This window comes from Myotis brandtii, unplaced genomic scaffold, assembly GCF_000412655.1.
Source record: "Myotis brandtii unplaced genomic scaffold, ASM41265v1 scaffold10, whole genome shotgun sequence".
In the NCBI taxonomy this organism is placed as follows: Eukaryota; Metazoa; Chordata; class Mammalia; order Chiroptera; family Vespertilionidae; genus Myotis; species Myotis brandtii.
Genome location: NW_005353325.1, coordinates 2558870 through 2579279, shown reverse-complemented (window position 1 = coordinate 2579279; position 20410 = coordinate 2558870). Strand labels below are relative to the sequence as shown.

The window sequence follows — 20410 nt, the reverse complement described above, 5'->3', positions numbered from 1 at the left end:
TTTGTTTAAAATTGGCTTGACTACTATCCTAGTTACAAGCAATACTTTTTGGAAAGTGTTTCAATCTTTTTTAATCACCTTGCACAGTAAAGCACACAATGCCCATTTACTCCCACATCACTTCTTGGCTCGGTTTGGCCCCTCTTTCTTAGAAGTTCTTTCTGAATGATTCTCTTTGATCTTTATGTTGCATATGTCTCCTTAATTCAACAGTCTCAACCCTTCCATTCCATTAAGTCACCTTTAACTATTTTTATTCTATTATTTGTTCTATTCTATTTGTTCTATTATTTGTTGGAGTTCTTTATTCATTAAAAATTCAAATGGTCTTAATTGTGCTAGTATTTTTATAGGATCACTGTTTTTATTAATGCTCCAGTAAGAAAGCTGGTTGGGTTTTAAGTGATCTGTCCCAGGACTAATGTCCCCCTAAATCCTGTCATTTTAATGTGCAATATTGCAGAATGTGAGGTTTTAAGAAATATATGTGTATATTAACATATTAAATAGCTAGCCTTTGCTTATTTTCAAATTTGGAGAGACCAGTGTTTTATATAGGTATAAGTATTGATATAATTGGGTATGTTACAGGGACAACTTTTAAATTTTAATATAACTATGGTTATCTTATAACAAGTAATAGTTTACTACATTTTACTAAATAGTTTAGTACAGCTACTCAGCACAAAATTAACATCTATAACATGAGAGGTACTTACTGGCTGAAGCCTGAGGTTGCATGCGAGGTATTCCTCCATTTGGCACTTGAAAATTTGAGTCACTTCTGCTGCTTTTCACTGAGTCAACTTGTGTACTAGATGTTCGGGACAGGTTTGGAAGACTGCGTCTTAGTTTTTCTATGACAACATAATTTTAATTAAAAATAAAAACCATTTTCTCACATGGAAAAAGAAAATATTAATCAGCATTCAAAAATCAAATTTAAGTATTTTATATATTTTAGAAGAGCTAACAGGAAGTACACATCTTATATCAATACACAACTCAACCCAGATTATATAAATGAGTAAAATAAGAAGAACTTTAAAAAGAACTATAGCCCTGGCCAGTTGCTCAATAGTTAGAGCGTCGGCCCAGGACCTAAGGGTTGGGGTTCGACTCCTGGTCAAGGGCATGTACCTTGGTTGCAGGTTCCCCAGCCCCGGTAGGGGCACATGCGGGAGGCAACCAGTCGATGTGTCCCTCTCAAATCGATGTTTCTCACCTCCCCGCCCCCTTCCACTCTCTCTCTAGAAATCAATGAAAAACATATCCTTGGGTGAGGATTTAAAAAATAATAAAGATAAAATAAAAATAATAAAGATAAAATAAAAATAACTATAAATTATTCATTTAAATAAAAATCTATATACAGACCACTTTATGAGTAGAACAAAGCACACATAATCAAGTAAAATTAAACTCACTTTCTCCTTTACTTTTGTATTGATTCACTATTAATAAAACGGTAAACTAACTAAATCCTTGATCTACTTATCTGAAATACAAAACCCTGGTAAAAATTGTCACTTTCATACTGAAATATGAAGGACAATTTTTTTTCCAGAAACATTTTGATTACCTTCATTTTTCACATTGCTTGTCTGTAAATCCGTGGGATGACCTTGAAGTGAAAGGCGAGGTTGCTGTAAGCGGCTAATCATAGGCTGTGGGGACACTCTACTATATTCTATTCCCCGAGCAGGAGATCGTGAACGAGGTGAATTTCTGGGTGACTGCTTAGGTGATGGTCGAGGTGAATTGCGTGGTGATGGTGAAAACCTGTTAACAGCAGGGTATACTGCATGATGCATACTGTCATCTTCATCATCTAAACTCTGTGCATCAAGTTCCTGATCACTAAAAGTACCCCGTCTTGTAGAATTGCAAGATGAACCAGAACTGCGCCGAGATGTGGTGGCTGCATATTCTTGCCGGAGACCTGACGATAATGAATGTGTAATTTTATTTAATTATATTTTTAAACATTCAAATATTTTTAAAGTTTAAAAGCAAAAGATCATTGAGAACTTCAAACAGAGTATACAGTGTAAAGGAAAACTCTCCACTTGAATCATCTTAGATAGCCTCCCATATAAGGATGCATAAACCACACCTCAAAGGTTATTTTTAAACTGAAGGAAGTTTTATAAACCTTTGCCCAATTTCAACATTTCTTCTTGAATCTGAAATCTATCAAGTAGAACCACAAACTTAAAAATATTTCTACTCCTAGAAACAGTAATCCAAATTCGAGATTAACATTATAGGAATAGTGTGGGAAAACAATTACTGTCCAGCCAGTAAAGAATACAGTGAGGCCCTGGCCGGTGTGGCTCAGTTGGCTGGGCTTTGTCCAGTGCACTGAAAGGTTGTCAGTTCGATCTCCAGTGGGGGGTTCGGGAGGGGGATGTGGGAGGCAGCTAATGGATGTTTCTCTCTCTTTTTCTCTCTCCCTTCCTCTCTAAATATCAAAAAAAAATCTTAAACAAACAAAAAAGAATACACAGTATTCTAAATAAACTTCCTGAATACCAAATCATTGGATTGGTTAATCTTATTCAAGAAGATGATGAAGGAGCCCTAGCTAGTTTAGCTCAGTGGATAGAGCGTCAGTCTGCAGGGTCCTGGGTTCAATTCCGATCAAGGTCACATGCCCAGGTTGTGGGCTCCATCCCCAGTAGGGGGCATGCAAGAGGCAGCCAATCAATGATTCTCTCTCATCATTGATGTTTCCCTCTCTTTTTCCCTCTCCTTTTTTCTCTGAAATCAATAAAAATAAAAAATAAAGAAGAGGATGAAGGAAACTTCTATCCCACCCTGAGGAATTCAGTATTTGGGCATAAATGAAATTTCAACTGCTTCATAACCCTATGTATCTTGATACCTCCAGAAACACCCAAAAACTTACAAGCCCTTCAATAGTATAAAAACTTCTAGAATAAAAACAATTGTTGCTACATATTAAATGAGAACAATTATAATTTTTTAAAAAAGAATTTAGATATTTTGAGCAAGTCCTGCTAACTATTAGCAGTCTGGTCTAAAAGATGTTAGAGTAGCATTCAAACTTTTAAGTTATATATTCATACAGTATTCCTCCTTATCCACAGTTTCACTGTTTGAGGTTTCAGTTACCTGCAGTCAACCATGTCTAAAATATTAAATGGAAAATTTCACAAATAAACAATTCAAAAGTTTTAAATTGCATGCAGTTGGGAGTAGCATGATAAAATCTCATACTGTCCCGCCCCAGTACTGCCTGGGGTGTGAATCATTATCCCTCTGTCCAGTGTATATGCTGTATATACAGTACAACAATATACTTTGAGAGACCACATGCATATAATTTTTATGACAGTATACTGATATAATTGTTCTTTTCTATTAGTAGTTATTGTTAAACTCTTACTGTGCCTACTTTATAAATTAAACTTTATCATAGGTATGTATGCATAGGAAAAAAATAGCACATATACAGTATCAGGCATCCACTGGGGGGTCTTGGAAAGTATCCCCAATTAAAAGGGGGGTACTACTACAGAAATAAAGTGCTATCAATATGGTCTTCTCAAATGGTAAGTGAGAAGCACACCAGGGTATCTATAAAACTACAGACTCCCAGGGCTCACCTAGCCTTTCAGTCAGGTTTGGGGACCACTACAGTAACCAACAAGTTACTTAGTGTCTTATAATAGCAAACATGGCACTAAAGTTACCTAACATAAGACAACAGATCAGTGAAAAGAACTCTGTTTTAAAAAAGAAAAATCCAGAACCCTTTTCCCCCTCTCTACGTGGGAGTCTATTCTGTGGGACTCTTCCCTCTCCTCATGTGGGAGTCTGTACTTGTTCTTCAATAAATCTCCACCTTTACTATAAAAAAAAAAAGAAAAAAAAGAAAAAGAAAAATCCAGATTTCACTGTAGGCTCTCCACTAACAAGGGGAACTAAGGGGGCCCCAGTCACTATGGGATTGTACGTCTCTCATACTAAAAATGAGGGGGCTTAACTAGGCAACAGTCCAAATCTGTAATTCTACATTTCTACTGCCAAAAACCTGGAGAAACAATGTTGTGAAAAAGAAAATCATTCTCTTAAAAAAAAATAAAAAACAACACTGGTGTTTTCAAGGAAGAATCATACACATTTTTTAGTATCTTTTTTTTTTTAATTCACCAGGAAAATAAATATTTGTGCATGTAGACAGCTTAGAAAGGATTATTAAAGTAAGGCTATAATTTTTATTATTTGTTACCAAAGCACAATATGAAAACTACAGCAAATAGTTGGCTGTGTTTCTAACAAAATAGTGGGGTCAAAAAAGTCAAGGTTCAAAGAATTGGTGAGTTTACTCTAAGTTACAGTTAGGCAACATTCTTTATTCTCTTTTTCACATCCATTATGATAACTAGCCCCTCACTAGCTGACAATACCATAGTCTCAGTTGAGGTGCTATTCAAAATTACAGAAGAGAGTACCACACTAATAGTTTCTAGGGCTGAAGATAAATAAAACAAGCATCAAGTCTTTCTATCTTTCTAAGGGAAGTTGTGTGAAAATGGGAAATGAATCAGCAGAATAAGAACATTTCCTAATAAATGTTATAACTTGATAATACTACGTATTTATATAAAAGAAAGGGTCTAAGAAAAGTTTTTAAATTATAGCAATGCTCCATTACCCTCAGCCCACTGTCACTGTGCAATTATTGTTCAAAGGATCTTTTTATTACAAAGGCTAAAGGGATCACTTTAGAGATTGCTTATTTCACAGTTAAGTCCATGGCATCTGTAATAAAATGTATAGGGAAGAATAATATTATAACCAACATCTTACATTCAGATGAGAGCCAAGGCATAAACCCTTAAAGCAGTATGAAAAATTGTGTGCTTATATACATTTTGGGAATGACAGGGGACATAATTTTTATTGGATTTTCAAAGGTGTCTGTGACCTAAAAAGTTGTAAGGACCACTTTGCAAAGCAATATCACGTGCATCATTTAATTTAAAGTCACAATTCCAATGTTCTCATAAAGGTCTTTTGTATGTTCTACTAGAGGCCCAGTGCACAAATTTGTGCACGGGGGTTTTTTTGCTGGGCAGGCTGGGGGGAGGGGCTGTGGGAGGTTGGCCATCTGGCCCCGCCGCCGATCGGGCAGGTTTGCCGGCTGCAGTGCGCGTCATAGTGACTGGTGGTTCCGGTCGCTTGGCTTTTATATAATAGATACCATACATTCTAAGGGAGGTGATATTTATCACAAGGGAATAAAAATTGCTCCTTGGAATGTGAAAAAAATCTTAGTGACCATAATAGATTGTGTCCCTCAAAGTATATAGCGACACAAAGCATATCTGTGGTCTTAAAATTTCATGTGGGGCGGGGGAAATAAAATATCTAAAAAGGCACCTTATTGTAGCAACAATGAAAAAAAGGTTGAGAAACACTGGTCTACATTAAAAAAACCCAGAGTAATAGCGTAATAACTACACTAGTGAGTTCTAGTGCAGAGTAACATGCAGGATATGATTACCAGTCATGAAAGCAGAGTGAAACCTGCCTGCCTTTGTCCCCACATAGGAAACTGCTTTACATAAAATGGACTCTGAAAACAAGCTAACAAACAAGTCCATATGTTGAATAAGCCTCAAAAATGTCAACATCTCAAAAATTTCAACATCTCTAACTACACTACTATTTTACACTTTAAGACATATTTAATACTCACAACAAAATTATATCGTATGAAAGACCTCAACTTTAACAATTAAAATACTTACTTTCTTCCTGCATCCGAGCTAGAATCTGCACATCGGTTACATCATTTAGCTTATAATTAGATCCAATGGAATCTTCATCTAATTCTGAAGCACTTAACTCACTGTCTATAGAGGATTGAGGACTGAGTGGAGGATTTCTGTCTGATGAACTTTTCAAATTACCTTAAAAGAAAATCAAACTTTGGTGAAACAAAAATTGAATAAACTTGATATTATATCTTCTGATTTAGTTTATTATTATTTTGCCTTCTGCTTATAAAATCCCCAAATATTGAAATAAAAAATTGACCTTATTAAGAATATGGAGGGCCATAGAGATTCCTAAATACATTATGGCATAAACATAAAACACATTTTGTTTAACTATAACTTATCTATTCCTCTTATAAAACAGATACGCTTTCAAAACAGTTCCTGACAAGTAGCTAGTTTTCAATAATGCATATTAGAGGATTTTTCTACAAGGTAGCCAATGATACTGCTTTATAAATAGATGTACTTACGATGTGGTGTTTTCTCCTCCCAAATTCATAGTCATTAGCAAACACTATCATCTTTTCCCTAAATAAAAGTATCTATTTTTCCTAAACCAGAATACTATAATTTGAGGAAAATCAGGATTCCTTAGAAAGTTAGCAACAAACCAAAAAAAGAACACTAGCTCATTTCTCCTACATTATGCCATGTTTATAAAATTCTTTTGCCAAACTAAAGAAATGCTTATCCAAGGAATTCTCTGAAATTTAGTAGGGAAGCACAAAAATGGGATGAAGAAAATGACTAGATAAAAAAAGTATTTTGTTGTTCTTAACCAAAAGAGGGAAAGAAGACAGGACAGAGGAATAAAGGACATACATATCCAAGAGAGTCTAACTTCCTTCTAAGGAAATGCTTTCATCAGATCACCTTCTAGTGCATAATAACAAAATGACAGCAGTGTCACTACTATTTCTAATATGAATTTATTTAAAGAGCTTGTTTTCCAGAATTCTTCACTGTAAGTCAGCTCCAACGTAAAGGCACATAAGAAGAGCAACAATATGAAATAATATTTATATTATCAAGAAGGGCATAATCGCCGAAACCGGTTTGGCTCAGTGGATAGAGCGTCGGCCTGCGGACTGAAGGGTCCCGGGTTCAATTCCGGTCAAGGGCATGTACCTGGGTTGCGGGCACATCCCCAGTAGGAGATGTGCAGGAGGCAGCTGATCGATGTTTCTCTCTCATCGATGTTTCTAACTCTCTCTCTCCCTTCCTCTCTGTAAAAAATCAATAAAATATATTTAAAAAAAAAAAAAGAAGGGCATAATGACAGGATATGGAAAGTCAGGCTCAAATAGTGCTGGAATAAAAATCTTTTATATTAAACAAATATAGAAGATTAAACTTTTTACTATGACAGTAATGGGTAAAATATGTAGAAAGCAACAACCTATGTGCAAAGCAAACAGCAGGATCAATAAAGACATCAGACTAGAGAGCACTCAGGTAAAAAATGTGAGATGGTTAATAATATTTTAACTTTTAAGGAAATTATAATAATTATCCATACAATAGGGCAATAAGAGTAAATGAATTAGTGAATTCTAATGAACAGTAAGCTACAGAGTAAGTTAAGCTACAGAGTAACATTGCAGTTTCAGAACCAAAGTGGAACATTCTTTTCCCAGTTTACAGCAATCTATCCCTCCCAAGTCATTTAGGGCTCCAAATACTCTTTTAGCACATTCACATATAACCTTATACTATTATTTAAGTGTAATATCAATATTAAAATCCTATTAAAAAGTTTTTAATTCTGTAGCTTTTATAATCCAAGTAAGCTATAAAATAAGCATCTATTGGTTAAAATAACCAAGCTTGGGACCTTATTTAATGAAGCCAGATTTAAAAACTTTTAAGTACATGCTAAAGAAAACTTCATGGATGTAAAATGGCTCATCTGTATCCCTCTGTATAGTATCTGGTGCCAAGTAGACCCTCAATGATATATTCTCTAATCAGTTAAAAGTTTCATAAATAAAATAACTTGAACTACTGATGAATAAGGTATTTTCTCAGTTAGGGCAGTAAGTTAAAACCCATTCTTTAAGCATTCCATTTCATTTTCTCCTTACCTGAATTTCCAGGAAGTATTAGCTGCTTGACTATAGGAGGTCGCACTGGGGTTGAGGATGGAGAATTGAAACCACTGCTGTATGGGCTACTTGCATTTGGACTATAAGGGCTTGTATAACTCATGGAGTTGAAAGGATTATTATATAAATTCTGCCTCTTGAGAGCTGTATTAATGAAAAGGGGGAAATCAAATTTAATAACTGAGAAAAAGTTAACATTTTATTACAAAATTTTTCCTAGTATGAAATAAGTCATTTACCTATCTCAATTTCAATACAGAAACATTCTTATAGTAGGAGAAAATATATCCTATTAGTAATCCCAACAAAATATTTTCATTATCTTAAATTGTGTTATGCGAGGAAAAGAGTAGCTACACCAAACAAAAAGTAATAGCATAGAAAAAAATATCTCCTCAACAAATTATTAGCCACTAAATGAATGTTCTTCTATTTAATTGGAAAGTTTATTCCAACTGTATCAACCTCAAATGGCCTTGAAAAATAAAATGAATGTAAAGGCAATTTGTATTTTCTCATTTTCCACAACAAACTTTTTGAAATAGTTACAAAAACTATGAAATAATGAGTTTTTAAAAAGCCTTTTCAAAGTTTGGATTTTTGAGAAAAAAAAAAGCAATAATAAGTAGGTTAAGGTCAAACATGGGAGAATGCTCTTTAAAAAAAGTCCTCCTCCCTCCCATTTTCTGACTCAAGAAGAATATTTCTGCCCCCGCCCCCCCCAAAAAATATATATATATTGTGCCACGCATATAAAATAGAAACAGTACAAAAATAGGGCTAAGCAATCAAGTGCAATTATGTACAAGAAATATTAATACTTGAAATAGTACTTCTTTCTTCTACCCTATTCTAAAATCCACAGTTTATTCAATATTTCTGACCATCAGCAAAGCACTGTGTAGAAATAGAGACAAATGTGACATGGTGCTTTTTTCTCAAAAGGCCAAGTAGTTTAGCCAGAAAAACACGACTATTTCAAGACAAAATGAAATGTGTATTATCACAAATGTGCAAAGGTTTGTGGAATTTATGAGATAAGAGTAAGGTACCACAATTGTGAGAAACTACGTAAGGCTTTTTCGAAGGAGAGGCACTGCTACAGTCTTGAGAGGATGAATAATAATATGCTACTGAAAGTGAGGAAAGTATGTGCTTTTGTCTGTGTTTATAACATGAACAGAAGCAGTGTCTTGAAAATGTACAGTATGTTCAGGGATTAAGAGTGAATAATCTAGAAAGGTAGAGCACATGGTGAGGTACAATAGGGAAAACCAGCTGGGGCCAGGTCATGGGAGGCCTGGAACACTATGCTCAGGAGTCTGAACCTCAATCAGCAACAATCATAGTGCCATCAGTGATTCTGGAGCAAGAGTTATATGATCCAATCAGTTTAGGGGACAAAAACTGAGGGGAATTTTGAAGTTGAATAGATTAGCCTGAATTAAGGTAGTATAGGTCCCCCCCCCCCAAAAAAGGAATAGACATTAAACATTGGGAAAAGGGGGGGGGGGATATGATGACTCTGAAGTTACTGGATAGTGTAGAAAGCCGAACAGAGTGGTTTTATATATAATTCACTGGGACAACACACCTCATTTTACAATAGTTAGTATGTAGTGTGTACTAGTGGCATGGTCTCCGAAATACTGACCTGAACAGAAATGGGGCTGCTAACTTCTTCCTATCTCTTTATTCCTCCATCTCCTTTGAAACTCATTCTCTTTAATTGGTTATTTATTTAATCACTAGCATTTCAAATCCTCAGCCCTTTTATCTTCTCACTCTATACCATGTTCTCTTTCCTGGGAAATCTCATTCATATCCATGACATTAGTTATTGTCTATATTCCTCAAACTCCTCATTATTTATATGCCCAGTCCTAAGCTTTTCTGAGCTCCAGTTCCATATACACTGCCCATTCAGTCTCCCCTGTGGGTATGGAAAATTTGCCCCAGAGCCAACATCCTAACTCACAATTCTTCTACTAAAAATAGAATTCTCTTTCTGGGGTCCCTATGTCAAAATGCTAACAACATTTCTCCTATCACACAAATAGAAACCTAGAAATCAATGCTGATACTTTCTTTTCCCTCATTTCCTCATATTAGGTTCATTCCTTTTTACTTCCCCATCTGCATCACTGCCTTTTCACCCCCCCTCCCCCACCTTACCCAGCTATCCTCATCAATCCCCCTCAAGAGCATCCTACATGCCCTTTTGGCCTTCTCGGCTACTCTCCACACTATAGCTAAGCAAAACTATCAAAATGTAAACCTTGTCTTCCCACCCACACACATACACACTTAAATAAAACCCTTTGATGTCTTCCCATTACTTTTAGAATCAAATCCAAATCTTTAATGTGGTCTATAAGGCCTTGCAGAATCTGGCTCCTTCATATATTCCTGCCTTATCTCATTGCTTCCTTCCTACGGCCACCCTGGCTCCTTCTAGTTCATGTTTTCCATGCTTCCTCCCACACACGCACATAGGTCTTCTCTACCTGAAACACCCTACATCCTCTTTCCCCTTAGCCCACTTAAATTTTTCTGAATCTTTAGGATTCAGGTTATATATCACTTCCTGTGGTAAAATTCCTGTTCCTTTATTACAGATCGCCCTTTAAATTAATTATTTGTATTTACATTTCCCCTACTAGATGATAAACTCCATGGATGTAGACACAATGTTAGTTTTTCCTCCGCCCTTTCCCCAAATCCTAATAATGGGGTTCTCAATAAATATTAATTGACTATATGCATGAATGAATAACATTAATTTAAATACAGATGATACTGAATACCATGTGAATGGATGAAATAACCCAAAAAGAGAGAAGTGGGGCAAAAAAGAGACCTGGGGTACCCTAAACTTAAAAGATGGCTTCATTGCCTTGGCCAGTGCTGCTCAGTGGTTAGAGTGTTCCTTGCGCTGAAGGGTCACAGTTTTGATTCCCAGTAAAGGCACACACTGAGGTTGTCGGTTCAATGGTAAGGGATGCGTGGTAAGACAACCAATCAGTTTCTCTCTCAGATCAACGTTTCTCTTTCTCTCTCCCTCTCCCTTCCTCTCTCTAGAATCAATGAAAAATATATCCTTAGGTGAGGTTAAAAAAAAAAAAAAAAAGAAAGAAAAAGATGGCCAGATAGGAATAGGAGGAATATAAAGTTTTAATGGCACAGTATTTTAGCTCACATTGATGTTTCTCTCTGTCTTTCCCTCTCTCTTTCACGCTCTCTAAAAATCAATGGAAATATATCCTTAGGTGAGGTTAAAAAAAAAAAAAAAAAGAAAGAAAAAGATGGCCAGATAGGAATAGGAGGAATATAAAGTTTTAATGGCACAGTATTTTAGCATGGGATGATGAAAAAGTTCGGAGATGGGCAGTAGTGATGTTGCATAGCATTGTGAATGTACTTACATTAAATATACTTAAACTATATATTTAAAAATGGTTAAAATGGGAAATTTTGTTACGTAAATTTTACCACACACACACACAAAAGAGGGCGAAGGAAGAACGTTCAAAGGAGACTGAAAATAAAACAGCAGAAAGGGTTGGAGAAGGTAAAAAGGAATGCACTACTATAAAAAACCAGAGAACATCATCTTAGGAACAGGTGGTAGTGCCCTGCAGAGAAGCTGAGTCTGATTTGCAAAGAAGTTCTCTTTGGCTAACCAAAAAACACATTTTAAAAAAACAAGCTCTCTTCCAACTTGGAAAAATGGGGTTTATGATTACAAAGTTCTGACTTGAAATAGCCAAGTTATTTTTCCTTTAAGTATACATTATATTTATAGCTCTAGCTGTTGCTCCGTGCATGTATGGCTATAGAATATAGATACTGTTAAACAGATCTAGTACATGATTACATCTAGTACAAGAGCAACAGCTTCTCTTACACACTCCTACTATTTTTAATACCCTTTATAATAAAGCAAAAAGCCACTCACTCAAACTGTTATTTTTGAGGAGTAACAACTTTGGTTTTTCTCCTCTAAGTCTAAATTGATAATTATCAATTGCTAATAGTTCCCATTCCTTAGGATGTTTTAAACCAGAGATTGGTGAACTATAACCTGCGAGTCAAATCCAGCCCACCACCTGTTTTTGAAAATAAAGTTTATTGGAACACTGCCATGCCTGTTCATTTATGTACTAACTATGGCTACTTCTGCAATAGAGCAAAGTTGAGTAATTACAACAGAGACCACATAGCCCACAAGCCTCAACTATTTATTATCCGGCTCTTTACAAAAAAAGTTTGCCAACCCCTGTTTTATATGTTTATTTATCTATTTATTGTCTGCTTCCCCCATTAGAATATAAGTTCCAGAAAGGGACTTTTTCTACTATTTTATTAATTGCTATATCCTTAGAGTTAAGAAAAATATCTAGTACATGGTAGATTATTAACATATAACTTCTGAATGATGAAATTTGTAAAAAAAAAAAATGTTTTTATTGATCTTTAGAAAGAGAGGAAGGGGAGAGATAGAAACATCAAACATCATATCAATAGGCCGCCTCCTGCATGCCCCCTACTGGGGATCAAGCCCACAACCCGGGCATGTGCCCTGACCCAGAATTGAACCAGTGATCTCTGAGTGCATGGAATGATGCTCAATCCACTGAGCCACACCAGCTGGGGTGGATGCTGAAAATTTTTAATTAAATTGTAAAATGTACTTACATTATTTCTAAGGTAAGACAGAATACCAGAAAATAGTAAAAGTATTTTACTAGTATATACATGTCTAAATAATAGCACCTAACTGAAATTAATTAGAAAATTTCCAATTTTTAAAGAAATATATTTTTATTGATTTCAGAGAGGAAGGAAGAGGGAGAGAGAAATAGAAACATCAATGATGAGAGGGAATCACCGATTGGCTGCCTCATGGACACCCCACACTGAGGATTGAGCCTGCAACATGGGCATATGCCCTGACTGGGAATCAAACTGTGACCTCCTGGTTCATAGGTTGATGTTCAACCACTGAGCCACACCGGCCAGGCCAGCTGTTTTTAAATTGTGAAATACTAGCTTGTCTACATATTTCTAAAAATCTCTTATGAATGTAACTTAAATCAAGCTCCAGGATATAATTCTAAAAACACTTGATATCCAGACTAAAACATTTAAAAACTATTACGTAAAGGCTATTGCTTTTTATAAAGAGATTCTCCATACAGAGGAAAAGTAAAACTTTAGTGTAAATTTAGGCTCAGAAACTCTGTAATCATATCCAGATGTTATCCTAATATATAAAAACCCAGGGTCGGTAACGCCCAAAACGACTGAAGACTCGACCGACCGGAAGTCAGTCCTGCAGTCAGTTCTGGGTTGCTGTGGTGACCCAGCACTGACTGCCGCCACTGTGGGCGCGGCGACCCAGCACTGACTGCTGAGGGGGCTGTGGATCAGGCCCGGAGAGAGGCCTGGACAGAGAAGCAGGGTCTGATCCGTAGCCTCCGTGGCAGCTGTTGATCAGCCCTTGCCTCTCTCTTTCTCTCTGGGTCTGGCCAGCAGCCGTGCCTCTCTTTCTCTCTGGGCCTCCACGGGGACTGATCAGCCCCGGAGATAGGTCTGGAGACACTGACTGGCATAGAAACCGACCAATCAGAACCAAATCTGGGTGAACTGTGAGGAGCCAATGGCTGCCTAGGAGGCAGAGCTTTTGACGCTGACTGGCATAGAAACCGACCAATTAGAACCTAATCTGGGTGAACTGTGAAGGCAGAACCTAAGGTGGGGCTGAGGAGGGGTTTTAAGGGCAACAGCTGTTTGGTGTAAAGTGTAAGAAAGCGGTTCAATTTTTTAATGACTGGTTTGGCAGTATAGTGCATATGACTGGCTATCAGTCCAGATATAGGGATTATGCATTTTTGTCTGCCAAGAGCATCTCCTCCTGAAGAAAAAGGCTAACCCCCCATTTAAGCAATCCTATTCTATAATAATCTATCTATACTGATAAAAGGGTAATATGCTAATTAGACCGAGTTGACCAGCCATCTTCCGGATGTCCGACTTCCTTCCGGACAAAGCCATGGTGGTGGGAGCTGAGGCAGAAGCAGTTAGGGGCAATCAAGCCAGCAGGGGAGGGTAGTTGGGGGCGAGATCAGGCCAGCAGGGGAGGGCAGTTAGGGCAGATCAGGAAGGCAGGCAGAGGCAGTTAGGGGCAATCAGGCAGGCAGGCAGAGGCAGTTAGGGGCTATCAGGCAGGCAGGCAGGTGAGCAGTTAGGAGCCAGTGGTCCCAGATTGTGAGGAATGTTCAACTGCTGGTTTAGGCCCAATCCCACAGGGGTCCCCAGTTAAAGAGGGTGCAGGCTGGGCTGAGGGAACCCCACCTCCATGCACAATTTCGTGCACCGGGCCACTAGTTTTCATATAATAACCAAACTCCTTACAACCAACCTACTGCATTTTTACTGTATGCCCATTTAACTGTTTAGTCTCCTCTTTGTCTCCCCTGACCATTTTCAGTTTACAGTTTAAGAGAACTCATTATTTTGATAATAAAGCCATAATAAGCAAATTTAAATAAATCACTGCCAAGTAAATTATAACCCAAAGAACTCAAAAACCTATTTTGGATTAGTACTCACACATCAATCCTTTCCTGTGAGAGTATTCCAGAGAACAGTAACATTCTTAAGAGACTGAGAGAAATTCCAAGAAAGAGTCAGTAATATTTTTCCTATATTTCTACCCACACTGGCATGCTACACTAAATGCCACAGTCACAGTTACATTTTGCCAGCTTTGTTAATGCCATAAACAAAAGAGCATAAAAGCAATTTAAACTTTAAATGACAAGTTAAAAGAAAAACATAACAAGGAAAGGAAATGAATACATTTACTAAGCACTGTGAATCAGAAAAACATGCTAGCTCTTTCATAAACATTACATTTAATCCTTAAAACAACTTTACAAGGTTCTCTATTCTTATGAGAAAACTGATAAGTAATGCGCAGTCACACAGTAACTAAGTGCTAGAGTGAGAACAAGGTCTTAACTTGTATCTTTCTACCCCATCAGAATTTCCACAAGGTGGTGAGATAATTAAACAAACATTTTAAAAGTAGTTATTTGTTTTCATTTGTATTAGAAAAAAAACACATAACATATAAAATCCAATATTTCTTGAATATTTTCTTTAGAATTAAGCTAAATAAAAATGAGATTGAAAAAAGAGTAAAATAAATAATAGAACAATGTTATGTGCATATAGCAAAAACTCATGATGACATGCACAATGAGATTTGAAAAACATTATCAGGCAAAGAATTGCCTTCTTAAAAACAAACTGCAACATATATTTGGTGTTTTTTTTTCTTTGTTTGTTTGTTATTAAAGAAAGCAGAGATGAATTTACAAGTGAAATTATAGGCATACCTGACATGGTTTGATCAAGTTTGTGGATAAGAGATTTTTTAGCACATTCAACATCAGGACTTGGGTAATCCAAAACTTGCCTGCACCAAACTAATGGGCTAACCGATTTCTGCATTGGTGTAAGTTTTTTCTTTGGTGATGAATACAGCCTAGAAAAAAAAACAAAAACAAAAGGGTAACATTCATTATTAAGCACAAGGTTAAAAGATAGGGATCCTTTTGGATAGGTTTAAATGGAGGAGGGGAGTAAAAATAATGGAGTATGTTTAAAATCACCTACATTTTACTTTGTGCACAGGAAGAAATGACACTATAACCATCAATATAAACCCAAATCTCAACTACTAAATGAACCCAAAGGAGGCCAACTGTCTAATCCAAAAATGTCTTATTTTTCTTTTACTCTCTTTATAAAAACTATGAGGAAACACCTATCTTTAAAATAGTTTATTCTATTTTCCTTAGTTCACTAGAGTCCCGATGCCTTTCTATTTCCCAGTTCCCTTCCGACCACAAACCACACAAAAACCTACCATAAGTAATTCATTCCTTTTAGTTAAGCAGCACCCACTCTGTAGCCCTCTCTCTTTTCAAACAATAATGTGTCAGAGAAAAGCAACACTTAAGTCCTTAATAACTTAATATGAATTAATTTATAAAATTACGTCAATCTAAGGAAAGAAGGGATGGTATTTTATAAGCTCCTGGGTAAGGTTCGCAAAAAGAAAAAGAGCAGAACAGAGGGGTGGGGTACACTTAAATTTCCTACTTCATAATTTTTTCTCAGATTAGTCCCTATTATGTCAAGATGTTATTTCAAATGTGAATCCGTATGAAAAACATGAAGTTACTTGAATTCTAACCAAAGTGGTTTTAAATTGACACTTTAAATATATCCCTATAGTACCAGAATTGACAAAATACTTTCTAATGGCATTATGTACATTTTCCATCCCTTCGATCTTCTTCCCTATCTATAACTTAGGTCTGTCACTCATATCTGATCTAGATCACCAAGACTAACAGGGAAAATGATGATTTCTCTAGTCCACAATTCATATTTATTTGGACAAAAATAATGAGATAGAATCCCGATTTATGAAATAACAACTCAAAATTAAACCAATGGGATTCATTCTATTTCCAACTTAAATACTGCAAATATCTCATAACAAATACCTACCTCAGCATCCCAGTTTTCATTGCGATAATTATCATATACTGATATTCTATGTTAGCAAGTATTTAGCAAGCAAAGTCTATAGATGACACACATTCATAAACCCACTTTGTGATATTACCACCACTCTTTCAATATATAATTTTCCCCTGCACTACTGGTTTCACACAATTTATCCTCATGACTCACGTGTACTTAGTATATTCCTCTACTATCCTATATGATAAAAGCCTAATATGCTAAGTGTCTGGTTGTCCGTTCAACCAATCAAAGCGTAATATGCTAATGATATGCTAAGGTTGTTCAACCGCTCGCTATGACGTGCACTGACCACCACGGGGTAGACGCTCCGACTGGTAGGTTAGCTTGCTGCTGGGGTCCGGCTGATCGGTACTGAGCAAGACGGGCTGGACACACCCTGGAGCCCTCTCGCGGTCCCTTCCCGGCTGGCCAACCTCTCGCATCTCTCCCCAGCCCCAATCGTACACCAGTAGGGTCCCTTGGCCTGGCCTTCACCCTCTTGCAATCCGGGATCCCTTGAGGGATGTCGGAGAGCCGGTTTCGGCCTGATCCCGCAGGCCAGGCCAAGGGACCCCACTGGTGCATGAATTTGTGCACTGAGCCTCTAGTTAGCTATAAAACTCATTTTAAAAAGTGCAACCAACATGAGTGAGCCTCAGAAAACATGCTAGGTGAAAGAAGCCAGACACAAAAGAACACATATTGTCTGATTCCATTTATAAGAAATATCTATAAAAGAAAATGGAGCAGGAAGTAGATTAGTTGTTGCCTATGGCTAAAGATAGGAATGGGGATGAGGTTTCTTCTTAGGGTGATATAAATGTTCTAAAATTACATGGTAGTGATAATTGTGCTAAGTGTCATGACTGTAAATATACTAAAACATTGAATTACCCAATGATTTTTATCGTACATAAATTACACTGGTACCAGTGAATTTAATAGTATATAAATTATATCTTAATAAAGCTGTTTATAAAAAAGCTGTAAGGTGCTTATAGCTTATTTAAAAATACAGAAACTACTGTAAACTAAATAAATGAAACATTGATCACTTAAAATCAAACTAAAACATCACCATCTTTATCCCTATACCCATGAATTATAGTTTTCCTGTTTTTGTCAATGGCACTGTAATTCTTTGTTAGAAAAGCTAAAAACTTAAGAATAATTTTGAATTTCTCCATCTTTTTTATTTCCTCTCACCAAAAATCTGAAAATAAGTCCTGCTGATCCTACATGTATAATTTCCCCCCACTATTCCTACATTTACTCCCCTAACTAGCAATAGAGAATGCTCCTTCCTTCCATTTACAGTTAAAAGTTAATGTGACAACTGTTCCATTCCTAGAGTGATGAAAGAGGAGACTGATTCAATAATCCCCGGGACATGCCAACTATCTTCTACCACTCTAACCTCTGATTTCAGTGCCTGTCACTATCCTCAAGTAAAGTCAGAGGGTTTGGGCCTATATAGTATTGGCACAAAATTATTCTTTAGTCAGGGAACCTTTGGTTGTGGTTTCAAAGTACTTTTAAACCTGCCAGAAGACACATGAGCTGGGTTGTAGCATGTAACATGATCCTCCTTTAGCAAGACCAAGTTGTTCCAGTCCCTGAGTTTTGAACAGAAAATCCTAAGTCTTACTTCAAGATCAATTCAAGTCTTACCTTTTTCACCAGGCTTTCCAAATGCCACAGTTCTGATTACTTATCATGTTAACATAGTGCTCTACTCATAGATTTCAGTAAGTGTTTGAATACTCCTAGCGTAACCATTCATCCCAGCTTGCCCAGAAAGTCCTAATTTAAGCCTGTTGTTTTGGCATTCCAGCACTTTGACTCTTAAATAGTGTCCACGTTACTGCAATAAATTACATAACCACTTTAGTTTTTCCTAATTTTCAGAACCTTACTATTTTATGACTTATAACTGTATATAGAGCAAAGTTTCTAGAATATTTACTCCTGCAATAGAGCACTAATTATTTCTGGTTACGTTTGACACCATACTCTATTCTTTAAAGACATACTTAGGTGATTTTGTCCCAGGGAGAATTTAGCAATGTGTGGAGACATTGTTGTTTGGCCAGGGATGCTGCTAGACATCCAACCATGGATAGGACAGCCCCCGCAGCAAAGAATTATCTGGCCCCAAATGTCTATATTTTCGTATAAGAAAGTTAGTATGATCAAAATAATATTTTATTAATACGTTTTTATTTATTTCAGAGAGAGGAAGGGAGAGGGAGAGATAGATAGAAACATCAATGATGAGGGAGAATCATTGATCAGCTGCCTCCTGCACGCCCCCTACTGGGGATGAAGCCCGCACCTGGAATCAAACCCGGGACCCTTCAGTCCACAAGCCGACGCTCTATCCACTGAGACAAACCAGCTAGGGCCAAAATAATATTTTTAAAATGTATATGTTTTATAAGAGGAACTAAACAAATCTGATCCTTAATCACTTATCTTGATTTGATGGTTTTCATGCAGTCAATTATAAGATGTTGGAATGAAAAGTAAAGAGTACCATTATGGACTTAATACTTTGGTTTGGATTCCAGTTTTATCACATGCTTCAGGGCACAAGAGGTTGGTAAAGCTCAGTAGCTCAGTTTTCTAGCCCATAAAGGTAACTGTGCCTTCTGTTCCCACCTGTATACTACTGCCATACTAATCTTTCCAAAACAGCATTTTGTGAAGATACTGCAACACTCACCCTTGTCATGTGGCTCAGTTAGGTTGAAGCTTCGTCTCATACACTAAAAGGCTGCAGGTTCGGTTCCCAGTTGGGACGCACATGGAAAGCAACCTATCAATGTTTCTCACATCCATGTTTCTCTCTCTCTCAAAATTAAAAAAAGAATATTGAAACACTCAAGAATATTGAACACTCAAAAAATCTCCTCCTAGCCCTAGCCAGTTTGGCTCAGTGGATAGAGCAGGAGTCCTCAAACTTTTTAAACAGGGGGCCAGTTCACTGTCCCTCAGACCGTTGGAGGGCCGGACTATAGTTTAAAAAAAAACTATGAACAAATTCCTATGCACACTGCACATATCTTATTTTGAAGTAAAAAAACAAAACAGGAACAAATACAATATTTGTATTTGCATGTGGCCCACGGGCTGTAGTTTGAGGACCCCTGGGATAGAGTGTCAGCCAGGGAAACAAAGGGTCCCAGGGTTCAATTCTGGTCAAGGGCACATACATTGGTTGCAGGCTCCTCCCTTGCCTGGGCCCTGGTCAGGGCTTGTGCAGGAGACAACCAATCGATGTGTTTCTCTCACACTGATGTTTCTCAGTCTTTCTCTTTCTCCCTAAAAATCAATGGAACAATATCCTCGGGTGAGGATTAACAAGAACAACAAAAAAATCTCCTCCTAGATTTCACAGGCCATCTATCCACAGTATGGTCTCCAAATACAATGATTCAACTTTATTTTTCACTTGTTCCCCAACAAACTTCACTTAAGTATCTTCCTTGGCTTTCGCTTTACGCTACTGAAATGCAACTTTTCCTATGCTTTTTGGTTCTGACAGAACAGCAAGAAATACACTTCCATCCGTATTAAAGATACTAAATCTTTTTTTTAATCTTTATTGTTCAGATTACAGATGTTCCTCTTTTTCCCCTCCATAGCTCCCTCCACCTGGTTCCCACCCCACTCCAGGCCTTCTCCCTCCCCCACCCACAACTGACCTCATCCATAGGTGTAAGCTCTTTGTCCAATCTCTTCCCGCATATCCCCCACATGCCCTTCCCCCGAGAATTGTCAGTCTGCTCCCTTTCCATGCCCCTGATTCTATTACATTCACCAATCTGTTCTGTTCATCAGGTTTTTTATTCATTTGATTTTTAGGTTCACTTGTTGATA

At 37.1% G+C, this 20410-nt stretch overlaps 1 protein-coding gene across 1 annotated transcript in view; it reads right to left on the bottom strand.

Annotated features, from left to right (window-relative positions):
- SLAIN2 (SLAIN motif family, member 2) overlaps positions 1-20410 on the bottom strand; it is a gene marked incomplete at its 5' end in the record, with an annotated part of 75997 nt that overhangs the window by 33686 nt on the left and 21901 nt on the right. Inside the window, 5 exons of the mRNA XM_014534593.1 lie at positions 720-857; positions 1583-1942; positions 5784-5945; positions 7901-8065; positions 15328-15476. Coding sequence (XP_014390079.1) covers positions 720-857; positions 1583-1942; positions 5784-5945; positions 7901-8065; positions 15328-15476 — 974 coding nt within the window. The remainder of the gene's footprint in view (positions 1-719; positions 858-1582; positions 1943-5783; positions 5946-7900; positions 8066-15327; positions 15477-20410) is intronic.